Source organism: Scomber scombrus, chromosome 18 (assembly GCF_963691925.1).
Source record: "Scomber scombrus chromosome 18, fScoSco1.1, whole genome shotgun sequence".
NCBI classification, from domain to species: Eukaryota; Metazoa; Chordata; class Actinopteri; order Scombriformes; family Scombridae; genus Scomber; species Scomber scombrus.
In genome coordinates, this window is record NC_084987.1 from 6,126,003 (window position 1) to 6,152,137 (window position 26,135).

The 26,135-nt window shown below is 37.3% G+C and overlaps 3 protein-coding genes across 3 annotated transcripts; 1 reads left to right on the top strand and 2 right to left on the bottom strand.

Moving 5' to 3' along the window:
- The first annotated feature begins 5,188 nt into the window (after positions 1–5,188).
- Positions 5,189–6,919, top strand: LOC133999293 (transmembrane protein 265-like). Its single transcript, XM_062438480.1, has 2 exons — positions 5,189–5,455; positions 6,734–6,919. Exons 1-2 carry the CDS (start codon positions 5,189–5,191, stop codon positions 6,884–6,886), a joined length of 420 nt encoding a protein of 139 aa, XP_062294464.1. The 3' UTR covers positions 6,887–6,919.
- Positions 6,920–7,948: 1,029 nt separating this feature from the next.
- Positions 7,949–19,700, bottom strand: prr14 (proline rich 14). Its single transcript, XM_062437901.1, has 11 exons — positions 19,609–19,700; positions 17,824–17,852; positions 17,553–17,662; positions 16,227–16,398; positions 16,068–16,127; positions 15,383–15,423; positions 11,734–14,637; positions 11,497–11,638; positions 10,798–10,907; positions 10,290–10,358; positions 7,949–8,830 (listed from the first exon to the last, which is right to left on the bottom strand). Exons 3-11 carry the CDS (start codon positions 17,648–17,650, stop codon positions 8,530–8,532), a joined length of 3,897 nt encoding a protein of 1,298 aa, XP_062293885.1. The 5' UTR covers positions 17,651–17,662; positions 17,824–17,852; positions 19,609–19,700; the 3' UTR covers positions 7,949–8,529.
- Positions 19,701–21,274: 1,574 nt separating this feature from the next.
- On the bottom strand, positions 21,275–25,317 carry cd2bp2 (CD2 (cytoplasmic tail) binding protein 2). Its single transcript, XM_062437906.1, has 7 exons — positions 25,271–25,317; positions 24,898–24,979; positions 23,300–23,429; positions 23,051–23,208; positions 22,388–22,961; positions 22,207–22,292; positions 21,275–21,522 (listed from the first exon to the last, which is right to left on the bottom strand). Exons 2-7 carry the CDS (start codon positions 24,973–24,975, stop codon positions 21,412–21,414), a joined length of 1,137 nt encoding a protein of 378 aa, XP_062293890.1. The 5' UTR covers positions 24,976–24,979; positions 25,271–25,317; the 3' UTR covers positions 21,275–21,411.
- Positions 25,318–26,135: the final 818 nt, after the last annotated feature.

Consider the following 26,135-nt stretch of genomic DNA (forward strand, 5'->3'; position numbering starts at 1 on the left):
ACGTGATCAATGTCATGTTATAACGTGATAGCTTTCACATGCGCTTCCTTAGCAACTCACTTTACTTTTGAAGCAAATAGGTACAATATAAAAGTAACAACATGTGAAATAAAGCATAATAATACTGTACTTTTAATTACATAAAGAACAATATTAGATATAAATCAGGTGTATAAAATCAAGATATATGTATCAAAAGTAGCCTATTAAGTTATTTATAAGCTGTATGGCAAAAGTATGGAAATAAGAATAGACGTTGAAGTGTGATGTAATGTGGTCTTTATGTGTTATACGCTTTATGCACATCACTTTGTTACTGTGCAGACTCTGCGTCTTAACTGATAACACCTGTGGTTGTTTTGTTTTGGCCTCAGAGTTCAGATACAAATCAAAAGACCTCTTCGCAGTCTTGCTCTGACTCGTCCTGACTCTTCACAGACAAATCATTTAAAACTGTGCAGAGTGAGGATGTCTGAGGTGTTTACTGATATTGATGATTACAAAGGAGGTTACATCTGAAGTCAGACCTTTATGATTTTGCTTAGGAGGGTTTTTTTCCTCATTTTTTAATATTTAACATGTTACTGAATACATATATATTGCTGCTTTTATTTCTTTGAAATCAATACTTTTTTTTATATATTTTATAAATAAATCATCAAATGGTGTCACAGTACCAATTAAGCTCATGCCAGACTTTTGACTTTTTTCATTAAATGTCTTTATTTTATATTTCAAAATCTACATGAACTAATGAATACATTTTAAATGAGATAAATGTTGCTTTATAAGAAATGATTTCCCTTATAAATCATGTCAGTATCCATGAAAAACACCTGAACTTAGATTTTGGTGCTTAATGGGAACACTTACCCTAACAGCTGAAAACACTGATTAGGAAATTAGAAAATTAATCAAATGTAATAAGTTACATTACTTTGATTAAGTAATTGAAACAGTTACATTACTTATTACATTTTAAATAGGGTAACTAGTAATCTGTAACCTATTACATTTCCAAAATAACCTTCCCAACCCTGGTTATTACGTTGAAACCGTGATGCAAGACGTGTGCGGTTTATTATTGCACATATTAATAAATAAGACATGACGATTGGATTGAAGCCACAGCCGATCTTTCCCAGGCTCAGTGTCGTCACGAGGAAAGATCCAGCTGGTTGGGTGACGTCAGAGGGGGAGGCGGGAAGGGGTGCAGGCAGATAATCATCAATTACTGAGCTATGGACGGGCAAATATCTCTTATCAGTGGGTCATAGAGCAGAGAGGTGGTAGGAGAATAGAAACACATAGACACAGAGAAGAATAGTAAGGATTCACAACATTAAAAGCTGATTAAAAGGCAAAAAAAAAATCAACCATGTTTACTGATTTGAATCTGTGACTGTTTCTCCCCCCGAGGCGAGACAAGTGCTGACACACCTTTCCCAAGTCCTCAGGAATGTGGTTCATGAAACAACACAGAAGTGAAAGAAAAAGAAAAAAAGAAATAAGGGTTGTAACACCGCCTGTGTGACTAATGAAGACATGAAGAAACCTGCGTAGGAAGAGAATATGAGAACTACTGTAACCGAGGGACCTAAGAGTTTTCTTTACAAGTGAATGTGTGGGAGGGAGAGAGAAGAAGAAGAGGAGGAGGAGGAGGAGAGTAAATGGGCGTGGAGGTTTCTGCATAAGTTTAACTCCCTTTCTCTCTCTCAGTAATGTCATTCAACTTTTATAGCACAAGGGAAAACAGGACGGCTGTGGAGCTGTTATCAGTTTGGACTCTCACAACTACAAGGACAGAAGTGTGAGTGTGTGTGTGTGTGTGTGTGTGTGTGTGTTTGTGTTTGTACAACCACGTGAAGGAAATCTCTTTCACATGTAAAAAAGAAGAAGTTTTAAAGTGGAATCCTGTTTAAAAAAAGAAAGAAGGAAAGAAAGAAGAAGAAGACACCTGTTGGAGTGCGTTGAAACTGAGGAGTTCATTCAAAAGAAGTCTTTAAATTTGGATCATTTGTATCAGGTTTGTACTTTTAATCAAGAATCAGTCTCTGAAATGTGGTGCTCCTACATTTGAGGACACGTTCAGTTTTTCTCACTACAAATGATTCACAGGTCACTTGTGTTAATATTACACAACGAAACTAGTTGACACCTAACACTGAAGGCTGGTTTCACCCGGTCTCCAAAACTCTCTGTTGGTACGCTTTCACAGTGACAAACAAGTGAGAGTATGCTGGTATGCTGCATACCGCTCTTTGATCAAAACAAGAGATTAGATTATTTGAATTTTATGTTTTTATTTCCTCGTGACAACTCGCCAACAAACAATCAATTCACAAGCAGGAGGTTTTTGGGCGTAATCTCACACTTGTTTTCTTTTAAAAATAGAGTTCAGTGGGGGACACCTTACATTGTGTCTGATGCTTTCTTTTCTGTAGTCAACAGGAAATAATTGTGTCATATGTTACACAATTCAAAGGGTGCTTTCTGTTTCATGCTGGAAATACCCCCATACACTGACGTTCCCATGCAAGACAGAAAACATCTGAGAATTTCCTTCAACATGTTAAGACAAGTAGGCGACAATTTGGGAGCTGTAGACATTATGTGAGCAGGTACAGCTCAGACAAAAACCTTTTTATCAGCTATTAATACAAGCTTAACAAAAGGCACTGAGGGGGGATTGTCTAGCTGTCATAAATCACAGCAGCAGCATTGTGGCAACAGACAGTAAAATGATCCCACAGTAAATTACACAAGCAGATCAGTTTCAATTGGCTGGAGACTTCCTTTTATACCAGAATTGGCATCCAAATTTAACTCGGGCTGATTCCGGTGTATCGTCATAATGAAAGTGTCAGATTTAAAGGACGTGTCTGTCCTAAAACGTCAGTCAGATGTCCAAATGAACACTGACTTTGGTACAGTTTTGAGGTACTTTTGGACTTTTCTTGAGTATTTCAATGTGATGCTACTTTATACTTCCGCTCCTCTATATTTCGGAGGGAAATATTGTACTTTCTACTCTCACTCACTACATTTATTTGACAGCTTTGGTTAGTTTTCAGATAAAGATTTGACACAATGGATAATATAACAAGCTTTTAAAATACAACACATTGTTAAAGATGAAACCATTGACATCTTACGAAAAGCAGTGTGTAGTCGGGCTCACATTTAAGATATCTATGAGTTGTTAACAGCTCCACCAAACAGGGATTTTTCCCTGTAAACTTCTCACATGGTTTCATTTGTCGTATTTGCTTAAAAAAAAAGACTAAAATGATTATTCCGCTATAATAAAAAGTTGCCAATTTTGTGACAATCGACTAATCGTTGCAGCTCTAGAAAAGTTAATTATGATCGGAGAGTAAAAAGCCCACTAAAATATTACTTATATATAATATTAATAGAGGCATCCTTCCACCACTGTACCAGTTATTGATATTAAATGTGAGCAGTCTATGCAACAGTGGAGCATGTTTTGTATGAAGGCAATCATGACGTGGTGATACTGAGTTTTTTCAGTGGTATAAATACATGAACATAATATTCATAGCTGTGTACTACTGTTAGTACATTATTAATATACTCTGTGTTATGTTATCACTTATCAGACAGTATGAACAACTTCCACCACTGCTGTAATCATTCCTCCTGTTCATACTGACCATTAGAAAATCCCTTCATAATGTACTTACAATGTAAGTGATGGAGGACTAAACCCACCGTTGTCCTGTGCAAAAATGTATTTAAAAGTTTATCTGAAGCTAATATGAAGCTTCAGCCGTCTAAATGAGTCAAATCAAGTAGATATGTTTCAATGTTACAGTGTTTTTAGTGCCAAAGTCTTTTTGTTACTATACTTCCACCACAGCTCAACAGGGAAACACAAAGAGGGAATTTGATACTAAAAAGACTGTAAATGTGTCAGATATTTAAAAAAAAATCCTCCATCACTTACATTAAACTCACATTTAAAGGAGATCTTTGAATAGCCAGTATGAACAGGAGGAATGATTACAGTGAGGACACAACTGCCGGTCTTCACCTGACTGTTGTTTTAGGACTTGAGTTGAAAATGTGTGAGAGCTGATCAGGTTTTTTTTACTTAGGGTAATTTTTCAATACTTATACACCCTCAGCAAACAATGACTCTGTGTGTGAGTTTTATTTCGTAGCTGCTTAATCACAATCGAGATTGACTCAGATGTGCAAACAAGAAAAACGAGGCTCACAGCGTTGTTTTGGCAGGAGGTATCATACCACGGCATTGGCGTATAACACCGGTGTTTCAGGTTTAATTCTGGAGGGAGACTCTGATTTTGTGACATTACTTACTTTGGTGACACTATTATTTTAGTTTAAGAGTGTGCCAGCAGGAACATGAACAGACACAATGTGAAAACGATGAAGTGAGAAAGGTTTAAAACAACTGTGAGATCATCCGTCTCTGCATAATCCTGAAAAGACCCCACAAAAAAGTTGGTTATCACACTCACCTGTAACACTAAATTGCAATAAACTAAACATTTACTAAAGCAGGGTTTGTCCTTAAAAGGTTGAAACCAGTTCATTAAAGTCTCTTTATCTTAAAAAACAAACAACCCTATCAAAGCTGTGAACCAAGTTTAGATCATAAAGCAGTAGCTCAGATACTCATAAAGCTTTACAACTCTTTCAAGACACTTTTTAAAAAAATAAATCACTGAAATAATTTTGAATAAGTCATTATTTCTGTTTAATCTCATTTAAATTAGGTTTATTGAGTATAATGTCTTAAAATATTTGAAAACCTGTGTTAATAAGTTTAAATGAAGTTGGCTTAAAGGGTCTTAAACAGAAATGGGTGATAATTTACACAAAGATTTACAAAAGTTGCACGTTTGACGGGAAGGCATTAAGGTTGAGCACTGTTTCTCTCTCTTTTTTATAATTAATCACTTAATTCATTTAGAATAATTCTTAATTTCTGCTTTTTTAACTCAAAAATGAGGTATAATTTCATTTAAATGAGGCTTATTGACTATAAATTCTAAAAATAATTCTGAGTAAATAAGTGTAAAACCTTCGTTAATAAGTTTGCTAAAAGGATCTAACACAGAAATGGGTGATAATTTACACCAAAATATACAAAAACTGTAAGATTAATTGCTCTCTTTCTCTTTTTGTTTTCCCAGAAATGTCAGGCTCACCTCAGACAAATGAAGTGATGGAGGAACAGGTCCCGTTGCAAAGGGTTCCTGTATCAGGCGACGCACAAAATAACGATACCCGTCATCACGTGATCAGCATGCCTGCATGCTGCCCTGCATCCTGCCCTGCATCTTGCCCTGCATGCTGCCCTGCGTCCTGTTTTGAAGACAAACATCATAGGAAACTGGCCATCTGCAGCATCATCTGCGGTTGCTCCTGCATCGGAATCAAAGCTTTGATAAACTCAGTAAAGGTATATTTTTTTTTTTGAGTTTTTTCCTCTTTTTCTGACTCAGGTTTTCTCTCACCTGTCAATTAAAATGCTAAAGCTTAAAGCTGTGTATTAAAGGTAGGGGAGAACAGGGTTGGTTGTCACATTCAACAGATGTCGGTCCCTAAACCGCGCCGTTAAAAAGTGTTATTCTAAATTTGGATGAGATGTCACTTCCTAGGTCATTTCTAGGCCTGTCATAAGAACTACTTTTATTGGACGATATATTGTCTCATAAATAATCGCGATAAAGGCTATTATTAAAAAGGTTTTATTGTAGGACTGCGTATGGTGTCTGATATTTAACCTTTAGTTGACACACTCCTGGCAGGTCGTGGTTGTTTGTTATTCTGGAGATCTGTAACCAAAAAACTCCAAAGTGTTAAAGTAAACGTTTGCTTTGTATTTACTTAGTCAACAAATCTCATGCTTGGAGCCAAACCATCTAATATAAGTACTGTGTGTTTATCCAGAGCCTTATATATTGTATTCCTCTGGGCTGTAGACCTCCATTGTTGTCCAAAAAAAAAAGTTACCTTAACTACTTATGATGGACGATATATTGTCCCAGAAATAATCGCGATAAATGATATTATTGATGTGTTAGGTTGTTGTATTTAAGAATAGCCTCCATTGTTTTAGTTTCCCCATTAAAATAACATGGGGACGATGAACCCTACCATGGGGACGGTTGTCACAAGTGCACATGTGACATATTTGACAATGTCCACACATCACAATCCACTAACGGAGCGTAAGACCACTTTATTCTGTCATTTTACGTTTCTATTACTTTTGAGCTCTTGGAGGCGCTACAGAGTTCCAATATTTTAAGAAGTCTTTCATCCCGAGTCCAATTCATGCTGTGATTGGTCCGCACTGCATCATTTCCTGCATTTTGGCGTTTCCAGTTTTGACTTTCACGATAGATCCTTCAGGGAACCTCACACCCCCTAGCGTACAGTGTCATTCAACCCTGACGCAGAACTTCTGCAGGTTCACGATGACATCAAGTTGATGCAGTACTATAAATCTGGCTTAAGACCACCTCTATTCTTACAGGACACTTTAGGTTTCCATTACCCATTAAAAGGGAACCTCTATTCAAGATACAGTTTATGAGGAATTTAAAGTAAAGTAAAAAAAAGTGCGACAACCAACCCTGTTCTTTTGCTGTTTTCACCATTTCTACCAATCAATAATCAATGAATCATTTAACCCTAATAACTCAATATATTGTCTTTTTTCTTACTTCTACAGGCTAAGGGGGCGACAGATCAAGAATCAGCTGAGAAGTTTTCACAACAGGCGAAAAAGTTTGGCATCATCTCCATCGTGGTGTGGATCTCCATTCTGGTCTCAGCGCCCTTGTTACTGATGCTGATCTCGTACCTCCTCACTCTGAAAGACTGAGCCTGACTTTAAAAGAAAAACACAAAACAGAAACACAAGATAACCAGCAGCTTCTGACTGCGGATGTTTGTGGAGACGATCAGCTGCTGCACAAACCGTGAAGACAGGAAGAAAGGCTGGAAGTTACATGAAAGACAAGAAAAAAAAGACTGCTATCCCCAAGTTTACACTTTTCTATTTCTTCTTAAATATTAAGCATTATTTTTTATCGTTACTATATTATCTTTATTAATGTCAAATGTATTGTGCTTTTATACAAAACATTTTTATAATAAAATGACAAAAAAACAACAACACCTTTTTGTGCTCTGAATTTGTTTGAAGCATCTTGAAATGAAAAAAAATAAATGAAAAAAAACCCGGCAAAGATTATAAAGATTATAGATTACAAATTACGCCAATTACAAAACATCCACTTAAAAAAAATCTTACAGTTAAGGCAACATCATTAAAAATTTGGTATGACCCCCCCCCCCCCCCCCCCCAAAAAAAAAGCACAAATATAGACACCACAAAGAGAACCACAGGTAGTAAAAAAAAAAAAAAAAAAAAAAAAGTGGAATCTGGACACCTCCACGCTTGATTAGAAATACTTTCTATTACATTTTTAATACATTTCATACAACGACAAAAAACCTCTTCAGCCTTAAAAAGTTTAAACAGGTATTTAAATAGCGTCTGTCCCGAGCTGTCCCGACTGACAGTCCGTTGTGCTACGAAGGACAGAAACTTTCTATTTCTTATGGTTGTTTTTTTTGTTAAGTGAATGAACTTACAAAAATCTCCTGCTGGCATGTTTTTAAGTTAAATTCAGCATTTAATAAAAAATAGCTGCCTTTATATTGAGAGAAAAAAATGAGTTACAATGATGCTGCAAGGTAATTAATATTCATGTGAATTTCTTTGTTTCTTTCACATGAAAACTGTGCAAAAGAAATTATTATTATTTGTATTTCTGCATCATTTGATTGAAATTGGAACAAAACAAAAAAAATGGTGCAGCATCCCGCTGATTTGCAGGTATATTGTGCGTTTTCGTTTTTTAAAAACACTTTAGGTAGTTTTTGAGAGAGAAGAGAAACAGAGAATATACCAAAAAAATGATGTTATGACCCTGTACCATTAGCTAAATGAATGTCAACTTGTTTCAAGATTGTTTCAGCTATTGCAGATTGAAAATGTCCAAGTGAGGGAAGGAGGGAGGAGGAGAAAATGGACGGCAGAGGTTTGAGGTTTGATAGTGAATCAAAAAAAAAAAAACTTGACATGACTTACCATCATGTTTGTGTGTTTGTTTGTTTTTTATAATCAACTTTACATTTATGTTTTATGGATTAATGTTGCATTGTTCTTCAACTTGCAGGCTACAAATGCTACAGAGTAAAAAGTATAATTCTTCAATAATAATAACAACAATAATAATTTGTCACCACAACATTTAAATATATTGATTGTGCTGACCGAATAAAGAGCTGGAAAACTCAAACGTGTGAATCTTCATGTTGGAAATACATTAGAAAAAGAAAAAAAAGAAAGTCATACAGACAGACGGACAGCATGATTTCTTGCAGTCTTTTTCTTTCTTTCTTTCTTTTTCTTTTTAATGGCTGCCTTATAATCGCCACATGAGAGAGAGGCAAATGTCAACTGTCTTTCTGATCGTGAATCAACCACAAATTCAGCTGATCGAGTTTGGCACAGAGAAGCGAGTCCACGTCCTGCGCGATGAGGGACCGCTCGTCTTTCGAGAAACCTCCTCGTCTCGTCCTGGACGTCGGCGCCAACGACAGCCCCGTTTTTCCAACGCCAACGAGCGGCTTCTTTGGTTTTCTGACCTCGCCGACTTCGAGGAACTCCAGAAATCGTTTGATGCGCCTCTGGCTGAACCACGACTCGGAGCCGTTGCGGCGACTGAGCGGCACCTCGAATATCGTCTCCAGACGGCTGAAACACAAGACACAAATTAAAATCAATGACTTCAGTGATTTAATTAAGTCTAATATGATATTGATTATGAATGATGTGCAAATATCACTTTTTCATTCAAACACAAAGTCCAGAAATCTAAATATATCAGCTGTTTTCTTTCCTCTTGTGTATGTTTGAGCTATTGGATACATAAATAAAGTATATATATTTATCTATTCCTTGGTCCACTTAATCTTTTTTTTTTTTTTAAACAATAGCAGCAACGATTTGAGGTGTAACATGTCAAAAAACAAAACAAAGCTGCTTCTTATTTATTTAGGTAAAAATATTTTCTTTCCTCTGGTGTCATCTTCTGGTCAAACTTAGCTTTTTTCCCCTACTAGCAGTAACAATTTGAGGTGAAAAAGCTCCACTAACATGTCAGAAAACATAATATTTTACTTTCTTCATTAAATTTTACCTGCAGATTAATTTTTTGGACTTGTTGTGTACTAACAGCAACAAAAAGTGAAGTGTTTTTGATTTATTTAGGTAAAAACATTTTCTTTCCTCTGGTCAAACTTTACTTTTCTTTTCACTACTAGCAGCAACAATTTAAGTGAAAACAGTATATTTTGCTCTCATGGTTAAATTTCACCTGCAGCAGCTTTCAAAAGTTGCAGTTTTGTGTCCAGCGGTGCAACTTAACATACCATTTTCTGTTAGAACAATATAATAATTATTGTGTGAGTGCTTGTTTGTCTACAGTTTCCTTTAGTCTCGTTTGTGACGTAAACAAAGTTCTTTATATAGTAGTAGTAGTAGTAGTAGCTTTATTGTCATTTTATTGAAGGTCAGACAACAATATAACAACATTAAGATAGCACTCCCTGAGTCATAAGAACATTTAAGACAATTAAAAACAAATGAAGACATAAATAAAACATTGATAATCTATAAGGGCAATAAGCAATATTGTTTTTTTAACTTATTAAACATCTGACTTCTTTTTAAAGCCACAAAAACTTCTGACCTGTAATAAGATTTAACTCTACGACTCAGTGCAGAGCCAAAGATGTTTTATTGTTGCAAATTCTTTAAGGGAAAAGGTGGTGGAGCTGCAGCGTATGTTGTTCAACTGTACTTATATTTGTTAAAGATTTGTGAGTTAAAGTTTTCAAAATACCTTGTGTCTATCTGTGTGTATACGGTATATGCACCATTTAACATCTTAAAGTTATAAATAGTTACTGTTTGTTTGATCTGGTTGACTTGTAAACAGCTTAGTCAAAAATATATCTTTTTATTTATTTTTATTCTATTTTATTTTATTTATGCATTTATTACATTCATACATACACACGCTCTGTTGTATATTTGTTCTTAAAGTTAGTTCATACACCTAATCTTTATTTTGCAAAGGCGGATTTCACTAAAAACTCCATAATTTTTTTTTTTTTTAAAGTTATAAAAAGTTGTCTGATGTTAATCTTACCTTTCGGGGGGTTTGCTGAAATTTTTATTGGTGTAAATTTCCTCCAAACTGAACTCCTTCTTTTTCAGCCTGTCGTTTAACATAAAGAGGAGAGAAAAAAACAACACACAGTTAAATACAAATCTGTATATTGATCAGAGTGTTCAATAAATCACAGACATGTATTGACTTCGACATATATTACCCGATAGAAACTGTCCTACTTACAAACGAAAGGCAGAAGACTTTTTTTATTATCTGATTATTGATCATAAACTTGTATATCTTAATTTAAATATCAGTGCAGGAGTTTTGTTTATTTGAAGGCTCAAAGATACAAGAGGCTACATCTATAAAGACCTTATTAACCTCATATCTTTGTAACTTACCCCAGTGTTTATTATTTACACTTTAAGTCACTTGAGTCGGCTGCAGTCGCTGATGAAGACCATGACATTTGGTTGAAACCTCAGAAAAGCTAAGAAGTGGATCTTTTACTACTGAACCTCCACGCTGATAGAAAACGTACCTGATGGGTTTGGGGAGGCCCATTGGCGTCAGGTTGTTCTGAGGTTTGGGTAAAGTTTTCCGAATTCTGATGGACGACACTTTTCCTCGTTCTTCGTGCTTCTGCACCACCTGAGGTGATGAAAAAAGTTAATTAACAACCCAAATCATTTTAAAAGACATTAAATCATATAGTAATAACCAAACTACATATAGTATAGTGATGTATAATACAGGTGATAGAAACCTAGACCCATCTGGAAATAGAAATATCTTATTTTTTTAAGAGGCTGAAATATAATCAATGAATGATTTACTATGTTTAATTATGCTCAATATCTCAGTTTTTGACTGTTGTAATATGTCTCTTTCAGCTGTGGGAATTTATCATGCACATTTTACACTATTTTCTGACAACTCAGAGACTAAAAATGAATTGAGAAAATAATCAGCAGATTAATTGATAATGAAAATAATGGTGTGTTGCAGCCCTGCAGGAAACTAAATTTTATGTAATTAAATTAACCCTTCAAACTGCTTCTTTAGACTAATAAACAGTCAAAAAAATGTATATATAAAAGTATGTACATCACACCTAATGTACAATTTACAAGGGCAATATTTTTTGTAATTGCAGATTATTTTTATGTAAAATGATGTATATCCACAATGTGTTGTTACACCTGTAGTATGAGATGTTTTTATATGAAATAATGTATACCTTGATTTCAGAATCGGACAGAGCTTTTTCTTCTCTCATCCCAACATCTTCAAACTCCTGACTGGACGAGCTTGTGTCCTCGCCGTCATCCTCCTCCTCGATCTGTTGTCGTCTCTCCATCTTACACTCCAGCGGACTCCTGCTGCAAAACAAACCAAAACTTCACATGAGCACATTACTGACACATTTCAACATGTTAAAACACCTTTTTATTACAGGTAGAAGAAAGGGGGTTACCTGCTACTCGATTCCAGGGCGGCATCAGAGGAGTCGCCTCTTTGGAAGAATCCTGGATGGTGCCACGTGGAGGAGCTCAGCGGAGACGTCAAAGAAGAAGAAGAGGAGGAGGAGGCGGAGGCAGCGGGAGAGGAAATAGTATGAGTGGAAGTGCCGGGGCTCGCTGCGGCTCCTCTGTTATCGATTTTCTTGGAGAGGAACGCCAGGGGGCTCGAAAGGAAACAGGAAGCAAGAGCTGCGAATGAAGTGCTGGGAGAAAGTGCGATGCAGGGAGAGAGGTGTTGGGAGATGCCGTCGTACGGGGCGGATCTCCTGGACGGGTACACTTCCTTACGAAGGCAGAGAGGGGCAATCTCCCGCTCCACCTCCACGCTGCAGACTGTGTGCCGACGAGCCCGCTGCAGAGATTTGTGGGTATGAGGGACAAAAGGAGTGTGGGTGCTGGACTGATGGTGGTGGGTGTTGTGGTTATGATGATGATGATGATGATTGTGGTGGTGATGGTGCGATGTGTGAGCCTTGCTGTGCTGCGGCGAGTGAAGATGGGAAATCCATGGCGTGTCATGGGAACGGAGCGAGGGGATTTCGGGGCAGGAGTGGCTGCGTAACAAACGCCTAGAAAAGCTGCTGTTGGTTTTTTCGTATGGTCGCAGACCTGACGTAGAGAGGTCCGCGTCCTCCATGGTGACCGAGTTTGTCGCCTCTTCGCTTACATGTGTCCTGCTATATAAAACCCTGCATTTCCTCCTTTGGTTATCCACTCTCCTCGGCTTACTGTTCACCCTTCTCGCACTGGGCCTTAACCTAGAGACACTAGAGGGTTCAGGACTCGTTTCTTTTCCATCCTCGACTTTCTGTGATTTTTCTAATTTCACAGAACAGTTTAAATAACTTTCGGAGGGTGAAAGAACAGGTTGATTACTTTCAAAAGGCGTCATTTCAAAATAAACGGGATCTGTAGAGAATTTAACATTGTCATCTTTAGGCTGGCTCTCTTTGGTTAGCACGTGAAGGCTATCGCTACATTGCGTCGCCTTTTCAGCCCCACGTGCCCTAGAAAATTCAGCCGGACTTCTCCGATCTGTTCGGAGTCTCTTTGTGGGCTGGTTTGACCCTGTTTTCCAGGTCTCGTCTCTTTCGATGTCCCGGGAGGCGTTAACATCTGCAAGCGTGACCTCTAGCGGCTCCACTGGCAGTTCTGATGAGGTAGTGCTGTCTGAAGTCGTCGTAGCTGCTTGGTTCGGTGATTTCTGTTTCCGTGGCTTCTTGTTTATACTCCTGCACTTGTTTAATTTCTCGAGTGGTTTTAGATCCGAAAGACGGTCGTCAACTTCTGATAGCTGCTTCCGCTCGGCTTGTTTTGTAGAAGCGACACCCGCTGCGGTTTCCACATCCATTCTGTCATCGAGGTCTACGTCAGGTTTACCAAGACCAGTTTTTGTCTTCGGTCTTTTGCATGAAGCAATTGGTTTAGCCTTGCTGCTGCTGCCGCCTTTCTGATTTCTCTCATTGCTTTTAACCAGCGAGCACACAGATGCAGCATCAGAGGCACATTCAGTCTGCATGAGTAATACTTTTTCATTTAATGCACCAAGTGTTTCTTGCCCATTTTTACCTTTCCTATTTCCTCTTGTTGTAGCTGCCTGTCTTTTCCTTACGGGTTTCAGCGTTTCCTCCTCGCCAGCGTCTGAAGCCACGTTTAATAACTCTCGATTTTTTACGTCCTCTGTCAACCTTTTCCTCTTCGTCATGTCTTGGTATTGACAGTCCACTTTCACCGTTCTCTTCGTTCCCCCTAGACCTGCATCGGAGTAACTTTCAGTGCTACGCTGACATTCGAGGTTGTTGAGGTGTTGCGTGTCCAAAGTGGGATTTGTTAGCGTGCCTTCATTAGCATAATTATTTAAGTTACTCTGGCGGTTTTGTCGGAGGCTTTGTCGAACTAAACGGCCGCTCTCTATTTTCTCAGAGTCGTGGTGAAGCCAGTCTGTGTCTGGCTGAGCGTAACAGACCGAGGAACGTAACGACAACGTCTTATCGATATCACCGGAATCAGCTTTGTCTGAATTAATGTGCAATAGATGCTCCCCCCCAGTCTCCGACTCTTCCTTTGTGACTTCGAGTATAAGAGTCTTAGAGGCAACTTTCTTAAACTCAGATCTGTTTCCAGCGCGTCTTCTAGGCAGTGGTTTAACCCGGGCAGGCAGTGTGCTTTTCTGTTCCTCCACAACACTTTCCAACTGGGATTCATGTGAGGCACTTGCATCGACGGAAGGCTGTAACAGGAAAGAGGACCTAATAACGGACCCAACAGGTTCTGACACCTGCTCAGATACAAGGCAGGGTAAGGGACTGTGTTGCAAAGGCACACAGTTTGTCTCATTCTCAGTTATTGCACATTCATCACCAAACGCTAATTTCCTAGAATGTAAAGGAGCAACAGTCTTGTTTTTTTGTTCACCTTCTCCATCGCAGAGCCTTGTTTGAGATAAAGAACTCTCCGGATTTACTTTATGGTCCAGATTTCCATTTTCATTTTGTCCTTCTGGAACAAAAGTGTCACTTGGCTTTGAGCTTTCACCTTCAGACTGCATGTCTGCCTGTGGCTCAACAAAGTCATCCAGTTTGTGTTGATGGTCCATGGACGGTGGAGGACTATTAGCCCTGAAGAGCTTAACTGGAGTCAAAACTATCTCTGTGAAGCTGGCCATCTTCGATTTGAACGACTGAAACAACGGGCCGATCACCCAACCTTTGGCAGCAGATGCATTTTCAACAGTCTGTTCAGTCAGTCCGTCGCTTGTGTCTATGTCAGATTTAGTAGCACCGAGATTCAGCGCTGTATTGTCAGCTAACTGCTCGACTATGATCGGGTTCTTTCTCGGGGTTTTCTGATCGTTTTGCCTAAAATGAAAACAGAAAATTAAAATGAGCCTTTCGGGTAAGCAAATTACAAAACTGAAACTGTCAATATCTCAAATTCAAAAAAATATGAAATGCTGAAATATATATCCTCCATTCATTGTTTTGCTATTACATGTCATTTTAAATTTAAATCATACCTTGCTCACAAACATGACTGCACTTTAAATACAATAATAAAACATTCCCCACTATGTCAAAATTATTTAATCTGCTTTTAAACCTTATATAATAATACAATTGAAGTTTGCAAAAGTCTAAAGTGCATGTGTGAGCAGTTTCTTCCAGATAACTAAAAATGTTTAAATCAGAAACTTTTATATCAAACTAAATCATTAACCCTTACATACTGTTTTGACCCATTTTGTACATTTAAGCACCTTATACACATTTCCTCTATGTGGACTTTTCCTAATGTGACTGAATATACAAAAATAAAATGCATCATTATTTTTATTTTTTTGTGTATAGCTGATACACATTTTTATATATGCAAATGTATAAATTGGACCTGTGTTTAGTAAAAAATTAAAACAATCTGCATTCAAACATGTTGTATATTTCATATTCTATAAAAATGTTCTCTGCGACCATAAAATAGTGATGAATAACTAGTATACACTTCATTAAGGATAAATTAAACATTTATTAATTACTAATGGTGTGTAGAGACTTATATGAACAGTATGTGAGGGTTAAATGAGCAAAAAACAACAATCAAACTTACATATTTTGGCACTCTTCTGCTGCACCAATATCAAATCCATCCTGCAAAAGAAAAAAGCATACATATTTCAATATATAAAGAAGCACACATTCATGATTAATATGCATTTTTGCATATTTATCCACTCCCATTTTTTATCAATGTAATTCATTCCCCTCTTGCAAAAATAAGACTTTTATGCAATAGATTAAGATTTTTTAAATCATTTTCATTTGCAGTGAGTGAAGTTAAAATGAGTGGCACTCAATTAACATGAACGCCCATTGAGTCTCATGCGTTCTGTACCACTTGCACTTGTTCACCTCTACAATTTAGCATGATAAAAGAAAAAGAGGGAACAATAAAAGATAAATAGCGTACTGTAAAAAATCTGCGGTCAAAGCTTTAGTGGGTCATATTAAGACACTCGATTGCTTGTCTGTGTCAGATGCAGCAGACCGTGAAGGAGGATTAAATCACTCAATTAACCCGCACGCCCCGCTCACTGTACAGGTCTCCAATGTTGGCATACACACTCGTACAGTACAGCTGCTGCACAGATTAGACACCAAGAGCTTTAACTTGCATGAAAAAAAAAAAAACACACCAGCAAGGACGTGAAGGCAGGCTGTCAAAGAGAGATGACAGACAACCAGATGTCAAAGAATATTTAAAGCAATAAAAAAAAGAAAGAAAAAAGACTGACCTGTTTTTCATGTGAGTTTGCGCTTTCAACTCGTGGCTGCTTGGGCTGTGGCACTTGCACCTACAAGTCAGACAGATGCACAGACGCTTGCGTGAGTGGTGACTCATTTCATTACTCATGAATGTCTAAACAATATCATTAAAAGTTACACTCCACTACCATGCTGTTCCCACTCTCCCTCTGTCTCTTTGTGGGGGATGGATCCTGTCTGGTTGGTTTCTGAGCTGCGCTGCTGTCCGTGTCGCTCTTCTTTTTAGAAGTCTCAGCTCTGATCCCTTGAACACGATTTCTTTTTCTGCTGCCGCCGTCAGATATTCCATCATTCACACAGCTGTGAAACGTTTCAAAATGTCAGAAAAAAATCAGCCCAAAAGTAGCATCAGCAGCAGCATTTTTGTTTCAGATACAGTGAAGAGAAGAAAATATATAGAGTCAGTCTTAAATCATAGAAATATATTTGACTGGAACCAATACCTAACATACTGTATACTGGTGCAACATAATCAGGAATATACATGATTAAAATAAGACTTCTGATCACCAAATCTGCTTAAATCTGATCATTATGAGCAGGGAACAAAATCAGCACATGCCACAAACCAAATTCTGATTTGAAATATACAAATGGATCCACTCACCAGCCACAAAAATTACACTTACACTATATACTGAATGATCTTTTTTCCCTGTCTATTATGTTGTTATTGTAGGCTTTACTATTGTTTATTTCAGGTTTTATTGTCTTGTCTTGTCTATTGTTTTTTGTTAAATGTTTTTGCTTTGTTGTATTTTGTTAAGGACCCTCTTGAAAACGAGATGGTACATCTCAAAGGTGTATCCAATTAAAAAACAAAATAAAATAAAACAATGGTAATCTATTGAGATATTTGGTTTCTGCTCAAATATATATTCACCAAACATTTGGTCAGTGGACTAAAGAGTTAATTTTGCACCCTAATTACGAGTTGTTGCCAAATGTTCTAGGAATTTATTACAAAGGTTTTGAGGTGACTAAAGGGTGCAGATGCATCCATTTAACATAATGAAACTTTTAGCTGTTGAACATGTTACCAGTATTTAAAAATGAATGTTAAATGGTTTCTATGTCGCAGGTGAGAGAGTTTATGTTGCTCGTTCCAGCTGGCGACAGGATACACTAAAGCTATTGTTATATATCAGGACAGGAACTAAGTGTTATTAGACATCTGCACCATGCATGATGACAACAACATATTTGATCAACTCCACCTGATGAAACTAAACCCCTGAAGCTGTTGCGATGACTGAATTTTTTTTTACTAATATCTGCGCTGGTGTCGGCTTAAATTTCTGCAAGTCCTCAACAACACATCAGACAGCTCATAAAAATAAAACAATTTAAAAAATAAAAGTCTGTGCCAAAAAAAAGCAAGGAGGGGGAAAAAAAATACACCAAAAGCAAAAGCAAAAACCACGACAAAAAAAAAGGTGCCAGGAGAACTATACCTGGGAGTGATGGAGGAAAGGGAGAGGAGAGGTGGTGGAGGTTCACTGTGGGGGGGTGCACTATAGAAAGGGTTTGGGGGGATAGCATCTTCATCCATTGGGCAAACTATCTGAGGGAGCAAGTCAGAGGAATAAGTCAACATCCCCTTTCCCTTTCTCTCTCTGTGTCTCTCTGTAAATAACAGTGGAAAAAAGAACAAACATGCAGGATATCATATCAGTTTTAAACACTTTAAAGTAAGTCTTTAAAAATAATTAAACCTTCACTTACTTTTTTTTTTCTTGAGGACGGGGTTTACTCTGCAATAAAGAATAACAGTTATTGGTTATTTAAAACTACAACAATTAGTCAATTAATTAGATATCAACTATATAAATTAACCCTCCCTATTATCTTCCTGTCCTCCCCGGTCAAAATGGACTGTTTATAAAGCATAAGGTATAAATGATCACCCAATTCTGTGTTATACTTTTTAATTATTCCAACTTATAACCACATGTTTTCACACATATATTTGGAAATGATGGTCAGCAATCTTCATTTAAATGAAACTATACCTAATTTTCTGAGTTAATGTGGGTTAAGAAGTCCAAATTATCTGATTAAAGCTTCTTAAATGTTAATATTGTCTGGTTTTGTGTTTGTATGTGTCATGTTTAACCATATTCTGACTTTTTATAGATCAAACAAATAGTTGATTAATCCAGAAAATAAATCGGTAATGAGAAAAAATTGTTTTTTGTTGTTGTTTTAAAAAAATAAATAAATCACTGTCTTTATATAACAAAACGATGATGCACATGTAAATTGAAGAAACCATTTTTATAAATCCAATATCACAACTATTAGTTCGGAAACAAATTCGTAACACCTTTGTCTCCAACAGGGGTGATTCTAGAATCAGACCTTTAGAGGGGCTCAGCTCCTAATGAGAATATGACATACAAAGCCCTGCAAGTGTTCAAAGCCCCTGCTAAACTACTCATTTGACTGGATAACATAAGTTACATCAATACATAGTAGAGTGGTGCACTATAGTATAATAATAATAATAATAATGGTTCAGAATAAACAATCACAGATTTCTACAGAGCGCCTAAGATAGTTAATGAACCCTGAGGGAAAGATTATATATTAATGACAGAACTATCTAAAGTACATTAAATCTGTTGAAATAAAACCATTTGAACCTGTAGCATAATTGTTTGTCCCATCTCTAACAGACAGGCTCACAAAATAATTAAAGCTGTATAAGGCAAGGCAAATGTATTTGTATAGCACATTTCAGCAACAGGGCAACTCAAAGTGCTTTACATATAGTGCAAAAGGAGAACATAAAAAGCTAATTTAAACATACAATATTATTTAAAAATAATAATATTTTTTTTTAGAAAAAAAAATACAATCATTATTTATTTATTTTTTAGGGGGTGCTGAGATCAAGGGGTTTAAAAAGGGTCTAGAATCGCTACTGGTCTCCAATTTTCACCAATTATTGTTTTTATCCATTTTTTTCAGTATTACTCAGAGCTACAGTCACATTTTACGGAAAGTTAGCTACATCTTATAACCATAGAAACCGCTGCTAAAGATAGCTCATTAAAAAAAGGGGGGCTCAAAAATGAAAAGATGTACATTTTATAGAAAATGTTTTTTTTCCAATCGTGGAAAAAAAAAAAAAACAGGGCGGCGTCTACTTGCTGGAATGAACACCTAAAATCCAAACTTTTATACGAGAAAATTAAATATTAGCCGAGCAATATTAACACGTACCTACTAGGATAAACGCTACTATTAAAAAAAAACCTGCGTGTGACTTTAACATTTTGAGCTTTACTGTAACTCGGACAACGTTAAGGTTTAGTCGACGCCGATATTCATACACAAGGCGAGTGTGTGTATCATTACATTGGTGCACCAGGTAGTAGTCGCAGCCGGGAGCTGTCATATTTCCTAACGGTTAAACGCTGTGTTTGAGTGGAAACTAAACACCTCGTCAGCTTATAGTTTGGTCAAATGATGCTATTGTAGTTATATAATGTTAAACGAACTTACCAGAAGCGTATAGCCCGGCTGTGGGGGGGGGGGGGTTTGTATTCCGACCTCACCGTAATAAACAAGACACGCCGGACGGACGGACGGCGCCCTACAGCAGCGACCCGCATATGCACCCGTTTAGGTTTCTACAAATCCAAACTGACGGAGAGACGGCTCGGCCAATCACAGCCCGAGTTAATTTACCGCTCGGGAAAGCGTTGTAAGAATCCAGCCAATCACAGAAGACCTCGATGAGGTTTTGGTGAACGGCACAGCCAATTGGAAGGCGGAGCTTCTTCACGTTCTTTTATCCTCGAACGACCCCACGTTTCAACTAAACGAAGGGGGTGTGACGTCAGTGGTGGAAAGTACTGTTTACTGAAGTACTTCTACTTTTACTTGAGTGTTAAAAAAAAAGTCACATTAAATCTTCTTCGATTCAATATTGTAAAACAATAAAACAAGGAAAATACCTAGAGGGGTGAATACTTTTATTTTATTTACTGCAACCTTGATAATAAACATAAAGCAAAATTATCACCTTTCTGACAATGTCAGCAAAAACTTCATAAATGTAGCATTTATAGCAGAACTGTTGTATAGGATTGAATTAGATTGCACAGGTGTCCCTAAATTAGGGAAAGAATATATACTCACTGGACCCTAATAAAGAGTCCAGTGAGTATATATTCTTTCTTAGTCTTTTTGCATTATTTATATGTATATTCTGCTTTTTTGCACACAGTTTTGTATCATATCAGTATGCATGCACACAGTCCAGCCCCACTACAAAAGGGTGGCGCCAGAAATTGTAGGGCTTGGCCAATTGGTATCCGTATCATGAGTACTTGATTGATACTGGTATCTTAATTTCTTAAACAATACCCAGCCCTACTTTATCTAGTACTTTTATTTTATATGTAAATTAAATATAATGTGGACCCTTTGCATATTTAAGTACTTATACTCATGATATTTGACATACATTTTGCAACCATTACTCTATTTTTACCTAAGCAAGATTTTTACTTGTAAAGGAGTATTTTTATAATGCAGCATTTCTGCTTTTACTTAAGTAAAAGAAATAAGTGCTTCTTTCATCACTGTATACAATTTCACAATTAAATATGGTTGATATTTGCAGAACGAGCTGTGAAGACTCAGCATTTTCCTTGTCACCTCTAACCATATTTAACACTTAAAACTATGTCGTTTATATTGTGGATGTTTATCTTCAGCCAGATTTAGAGTATATGCAAAACACTCTAAAATAACAAAACACACTCATCGAGTACCTTATCTGGAACACTTGCGCAATCTAACGTAACCCAACACAACAGCTCTGCTATGAAATGTTTTATGAACAGTATATATTTTCACTTTTTGACGAGGTCATAAATGTAAGGAAGAGCTGCCGTATTGGATTGCACAGCTGTTTCCTTTTGAAAGTGCTGGGAGATAATACTGGTATATCAGTGTGTGTATATGTAAAGTAGCTATTATCCTGTGGTATCAACCAACCCAGTAAAACCTGATCCTAAGCACTGTCATACTCTGTTTCCTTGAAAATGCGTGTATATAAAATAATGGCTTAAGTATAATCAGTAATCAGTAAAACAAGAATTATCACTGTGCAAGTCTGCAATAAACCTTCAAAGTAAAATTAAAGGAGAATGGCTTAAATCAACACCACATACATGACTTATTTATTTAAAAACAATGTACAGAAAATGATAGATTGGCAGGGAAGACGAAGACAGGAGAAACATGAATGCTGACAAAGTGATGGTTATGATTCATTTAATCGATGCTGGTTATCGATTATGTGTAGAGCTCAAAGTCTAGTCTCCTGGAGCTGTAGAACTGAGATCCCTCCTGGTCTAACCTCCTGCAGTAAACACCACTGCTGAAATAGCCTTCGTCCACCCAACCCTGCAGAACAGACAATAAGAAGATTAAAACCAACCTGGTGAGATTGAGGTTAGAGGTAAAATCCCCCCCCTTCTGCAACCCTGCAATAATTGAAACCAACTAGTAATTGGAGCAGAGTGGGATTTACTTTACAGGTACATTTTATTTGCATTGAAAAACAAAATGATGCAAATGACCCAATTAAGGTACTATAAAAGTTATGTTTGTGCATGTGCTTGATTATACTTTAAAACAAACACCCCTGATATTACAGAAGGAATAAAAGCTTAAACTGTGTCCCGAATTTATGCTTGAAAAGTTACCAATCATGCAAAAAAAAAGACATCCTGCAGATTTTAGTGTGCTGTTGTTATGACGACACTGTCACATAAGCAAATTATTGGTTTGGTACATTTGAACACAAGGATAACATCAATCATGCTCCTGTTTTAACTCAGTTAATTCAACTGAGACCAGTTTATGAGGAAGGGATTTACTGTACAAGGACAGTAAATCCCTTCCTCTTGAACTGGTTCTACAGTGTGGATTTACTGTGTCTCTATACAGAAAATACACACTTGATTCTTATTAGTCCAGTAAGGCCACCACTAGCTGCTTTCACCTTGATGGAAATCACTTTCATGTGATTTTTTTTACAAACTCAAGGAAATGCTTAATGATTTTTAAATTGTTGCATGGTAATACCTGCATCTGCTGGCTGGTGAAGGGCCCGTAGATTTCTGATTTATCCTCGTTCTCCCATCTGTACTCCCACATCACTTCATCAGTCACTGAGAAAAAGACAAAATTGGATTAAAAAAAAAAGACATATTTGATTTTTTTTTTAAAAGACTCCACAACAGGAATACAGGTAACAGTCAGAAACCTTTTTCGTCTTCCTCTTCCTCTGCTGTCTCGGTGTGCTTCTCATCAAATTTATCTCCAAACATATCAAGTTCATCTTGTTCTTCACCATCGCCGGATTTCTTCTTCTTCTTGCTGCTCTTGTTCTTCAGTGAATAGGCCAGCTTTTCATACGTTTGCTGATAGATCCCAAACACCCCAGATGCAACCAGTCTGTCAGCAAGTGATGTGAGCCTATCAAGCTTTTCTGTATCCCTTTTCATCTCCTCTGTGGGTTCGCTCTCTTCTCTCAGCTTTCCCTTCTTCCGTACTCTGAGGCCTCCCAACCGACGAAGGCCCGCTGTGACCGTCTCCCCGGGTTGCAACAGTTCAATCAAAGCTTCGGTGAGCTGATCCTGTGTGTAGGATGCCAGGGGGTCCTCTGCAGGCTCCATATCCTCCTCTTCATCCTCCTCCTCTTCTTCATTATCTTTGTTCGCTTGCTTCTCTTCTCTCTGTTTCTCTTCCTCAGCCTCATCTTCATCACCTGCTCTGCGCTTCCTTTTGGCTCCAAGACCTTTCTTTTTTTGTTTGAAGGGTTGCTCTTTTATTCTCACCTGGGGGAAAAAGGAAACTTGTATTTTGGCACATTGCTTGAAACTAAATGTTCATATATGGAGCAAACAGTCCTTAAAATACAATTTACCCAGTCGATGTTGTCAAGCCAGTTGTCTCTAATCTCTTCTTCCTTTTTGACAAAATAGTTTCCCTCTGAGTCAAAGTGTCCTTCCTGCATCTCCTCATCTAGGTTGAAAGGTGTAATAGAGACTCCCTCGTCAAAGTCGATTGTTGCCCCCTCTTGGCCTGGAAAAAAAGAAATTTGGTATTAGGTGAAACAATTTGAACAATTAAAATCATATGTGCACAAAAAATAATGTTTCATATCAGGGCATACCTTCCACATCATCACTGGCCAAAATATCATATTTGCTGGTTTGTTTTTCCTCGCCTTCATCCTCTTCGTCACTATCAAGGGAATGTTTGCCCTTGAACCTGGAGCCCGGTCCGCTCACAGCCTCACAAGTCTGGTTCAACAGGAAGAGAAAGACAAGCAGAATGTTAAGAGTCCAATCCTGTACTTGTCCAAAGCATGCAACTAGAAAATGTAATTAACAATGATATGATGTGACAAGAATCTGCCTCAAGTAACACAGTCAATTTGCTTAAAAATGCATTGAAAAGTTAACCTGAAGCTTATATGAGGCTTCAGCAGTCTGAGTTAGTCATATCAAGTGCATATCTGACACATTTACAGTCGTTTTAGCATCAAATTTCCTCTTTGTGTTTCCCTGTTGAGCTGTGGTGGAAGTATAGAAACAAAAAGAGGGACTTTGGCACTAAAAAGACTAAAGTTGAAAGATTTCTACTTGATTTGACTCATTTGGATAGCTGAAGCTTCATATTAGCTTCAAATCAACTTTTTAAGTGAGAATACATTTTAACACAGAAGGAGGACTGTGGATTTTGTCCCGCATCACTTACATTGAAAGTGCATTATGAAGGCATCTTCTAATGGTCAGTATGAACAGGAAGAATGATTACAGCAAGAAAAACATGTTACAGTATTCATTTGGGCGCCTGAATGTTGTTTTATGAAAGACTTGTGAAGCCATTCTTTAATGCAACTGTCTTCCTGGCAGATCCCATTACCACTAAAACACACATTTTTACACATGCCACTAGCAATGACGATGCTCCTTATGCCTCTGTTTCCCACAAGGTGCACTGCAACTACTTAAAATCCAGGACAGTTGGAAAGTGAGCGTATATGACTGCATTTTAGACCTCACTTTGAAAAGTCTGCAAGATAAATCTGAGGGACAAGAAAGAAGAAAAATCCTAATTCATTTTCCCCAACACGGCATGAACAGAAGGAATGAATATGGCTGAGAAAAAACTGGTTCAATGATCATTTCAGCTCCTGACTGTTGTTTAACCTTCACATACTGTTCATATTCTGACTCATAATTAGTCTCTACATCGACTCACATTCATAAGTCATTAAAACATGTTTGATTAATCCTTCTGTTTGATCAATCTTAAGGAAAAATAAGACATCCACAATCACTATTTTATGATCTAGGAGAACATTTTTGTAGAATATGATGATTACAACATGTTTAAATTGTGGGTTTGTTTTCAATTCTGTACATATGCATATATAAAAATGTGTATAAGCTACACAAAATATACGTATTTTATTTCCATTTTTGTGCACTGTGGGTCATATTAGAAAAAAATCCAGCTCATAGAAATGTGTATGGAGTGTTTTTACAGCTCTCATTTGTTAAAAAATGTGACCCTGAACAATATTTAAGGGTCCTTTAAGTAGTAAACAAGACGGAAAGCTGCTATAAACGGCATGGTTTGGGGGTTTTAGAAGCTATAACCTATAATTAATCTTATTAATAACACAACATATTCTCCTGATGCTCCACAGCTCTCCATTTTTCTTTAATAAACAACAATCTCTCTCAGTGGAGCAGTGTTTACCTTCTTGTTTGGGACTTCTTCCTCCTCCAAGTCCAGATCACCGGCACCGTCCTCAAATGTCACTTTTCTCTTCGGCATGGTGCTACAGAAGAAAAGACGGGAGACACAACCAAACATAAGGTCAGCTGCAACATTAAAGCTTCAGGTCTATTCTAATATTGTGAATATTAACACAGAAACCACGTTAGCTGTGTGGCTAAAAACGTTAGCATTCAGCAGCAGCGTGCAGGACATGTGGAGCTTTTATTTAAAATATCCAGATAACGTTTGGTTAACTACTACAACACAACTTTTATACGCTGTTTTTGAGTGTAAACTATGCTATACAAATAAGATAATATTTATAAACACGTAAATAGCGGGAAAAACATACTGAAAGCGACGGTCGTTTTTCGTTTCTTCTTCGCTTGTTATTCTTCTTCTGTGTTTTATTTGGCGTCGTGGCTCTTTACCGCCATCAGGTGGTGTGTGGAGGAAGGACAGGATTTTAACATGCAGGCTCATAACCATGACATAATGTTCAGGGTCAAATTTGACCAATTTCTTTACATTTTTTTTATTTATTTATTTTATTTAGCCTTTATTTAATCAGGTTTGTCCCATTGGGATCCTATATCATGTTAACAAGGGAGACCTGGCCAAGACAGCAGCAAACACAGTTACAATACAAAAACAATTAAAAATTGGACAACAAATAATCAGTCAAATAAAAACAACTTATATAAAACACTTGCATACAGAGAGCCTTGACTCCAGAGCCAAACTATCAGCACATGTCAGATGGCATGAACACAGATACCAATATATCTGTGATAGGCCAATACCTCTAATAAACAGACAAAGACCAATAGGCATGTATGTCAATGTACATACAGCCTCAGGTTTTCAATAACAACACCTTCCCCCTGTCCCCACCTGCCATACCATCATACAAACGTATTAAATATTATGAGTGGTCAGATAAGAGTGTGGACAGCTCTTAAGAGGTCATATAATACCCCCTTTTCCATAGTCAAAAAGCACTTAGTTGCAGCTGTAAAAGCTGTGGATGCTGCCTCTCTGTCTCACTCAGCCTGGGATGGGATGTTTTGTGACTGCTCATTCCTCTCCTCCTGTGATTGGCTGACTGTTTTTTTGAGTGATGCATCTCCAGGCCAACCACAGATAATGTATATTAGCCTACTGTAGCTAGGTAAAATCAGGCTCTGGGTAATACTATAACTGATTATAAACTGTGA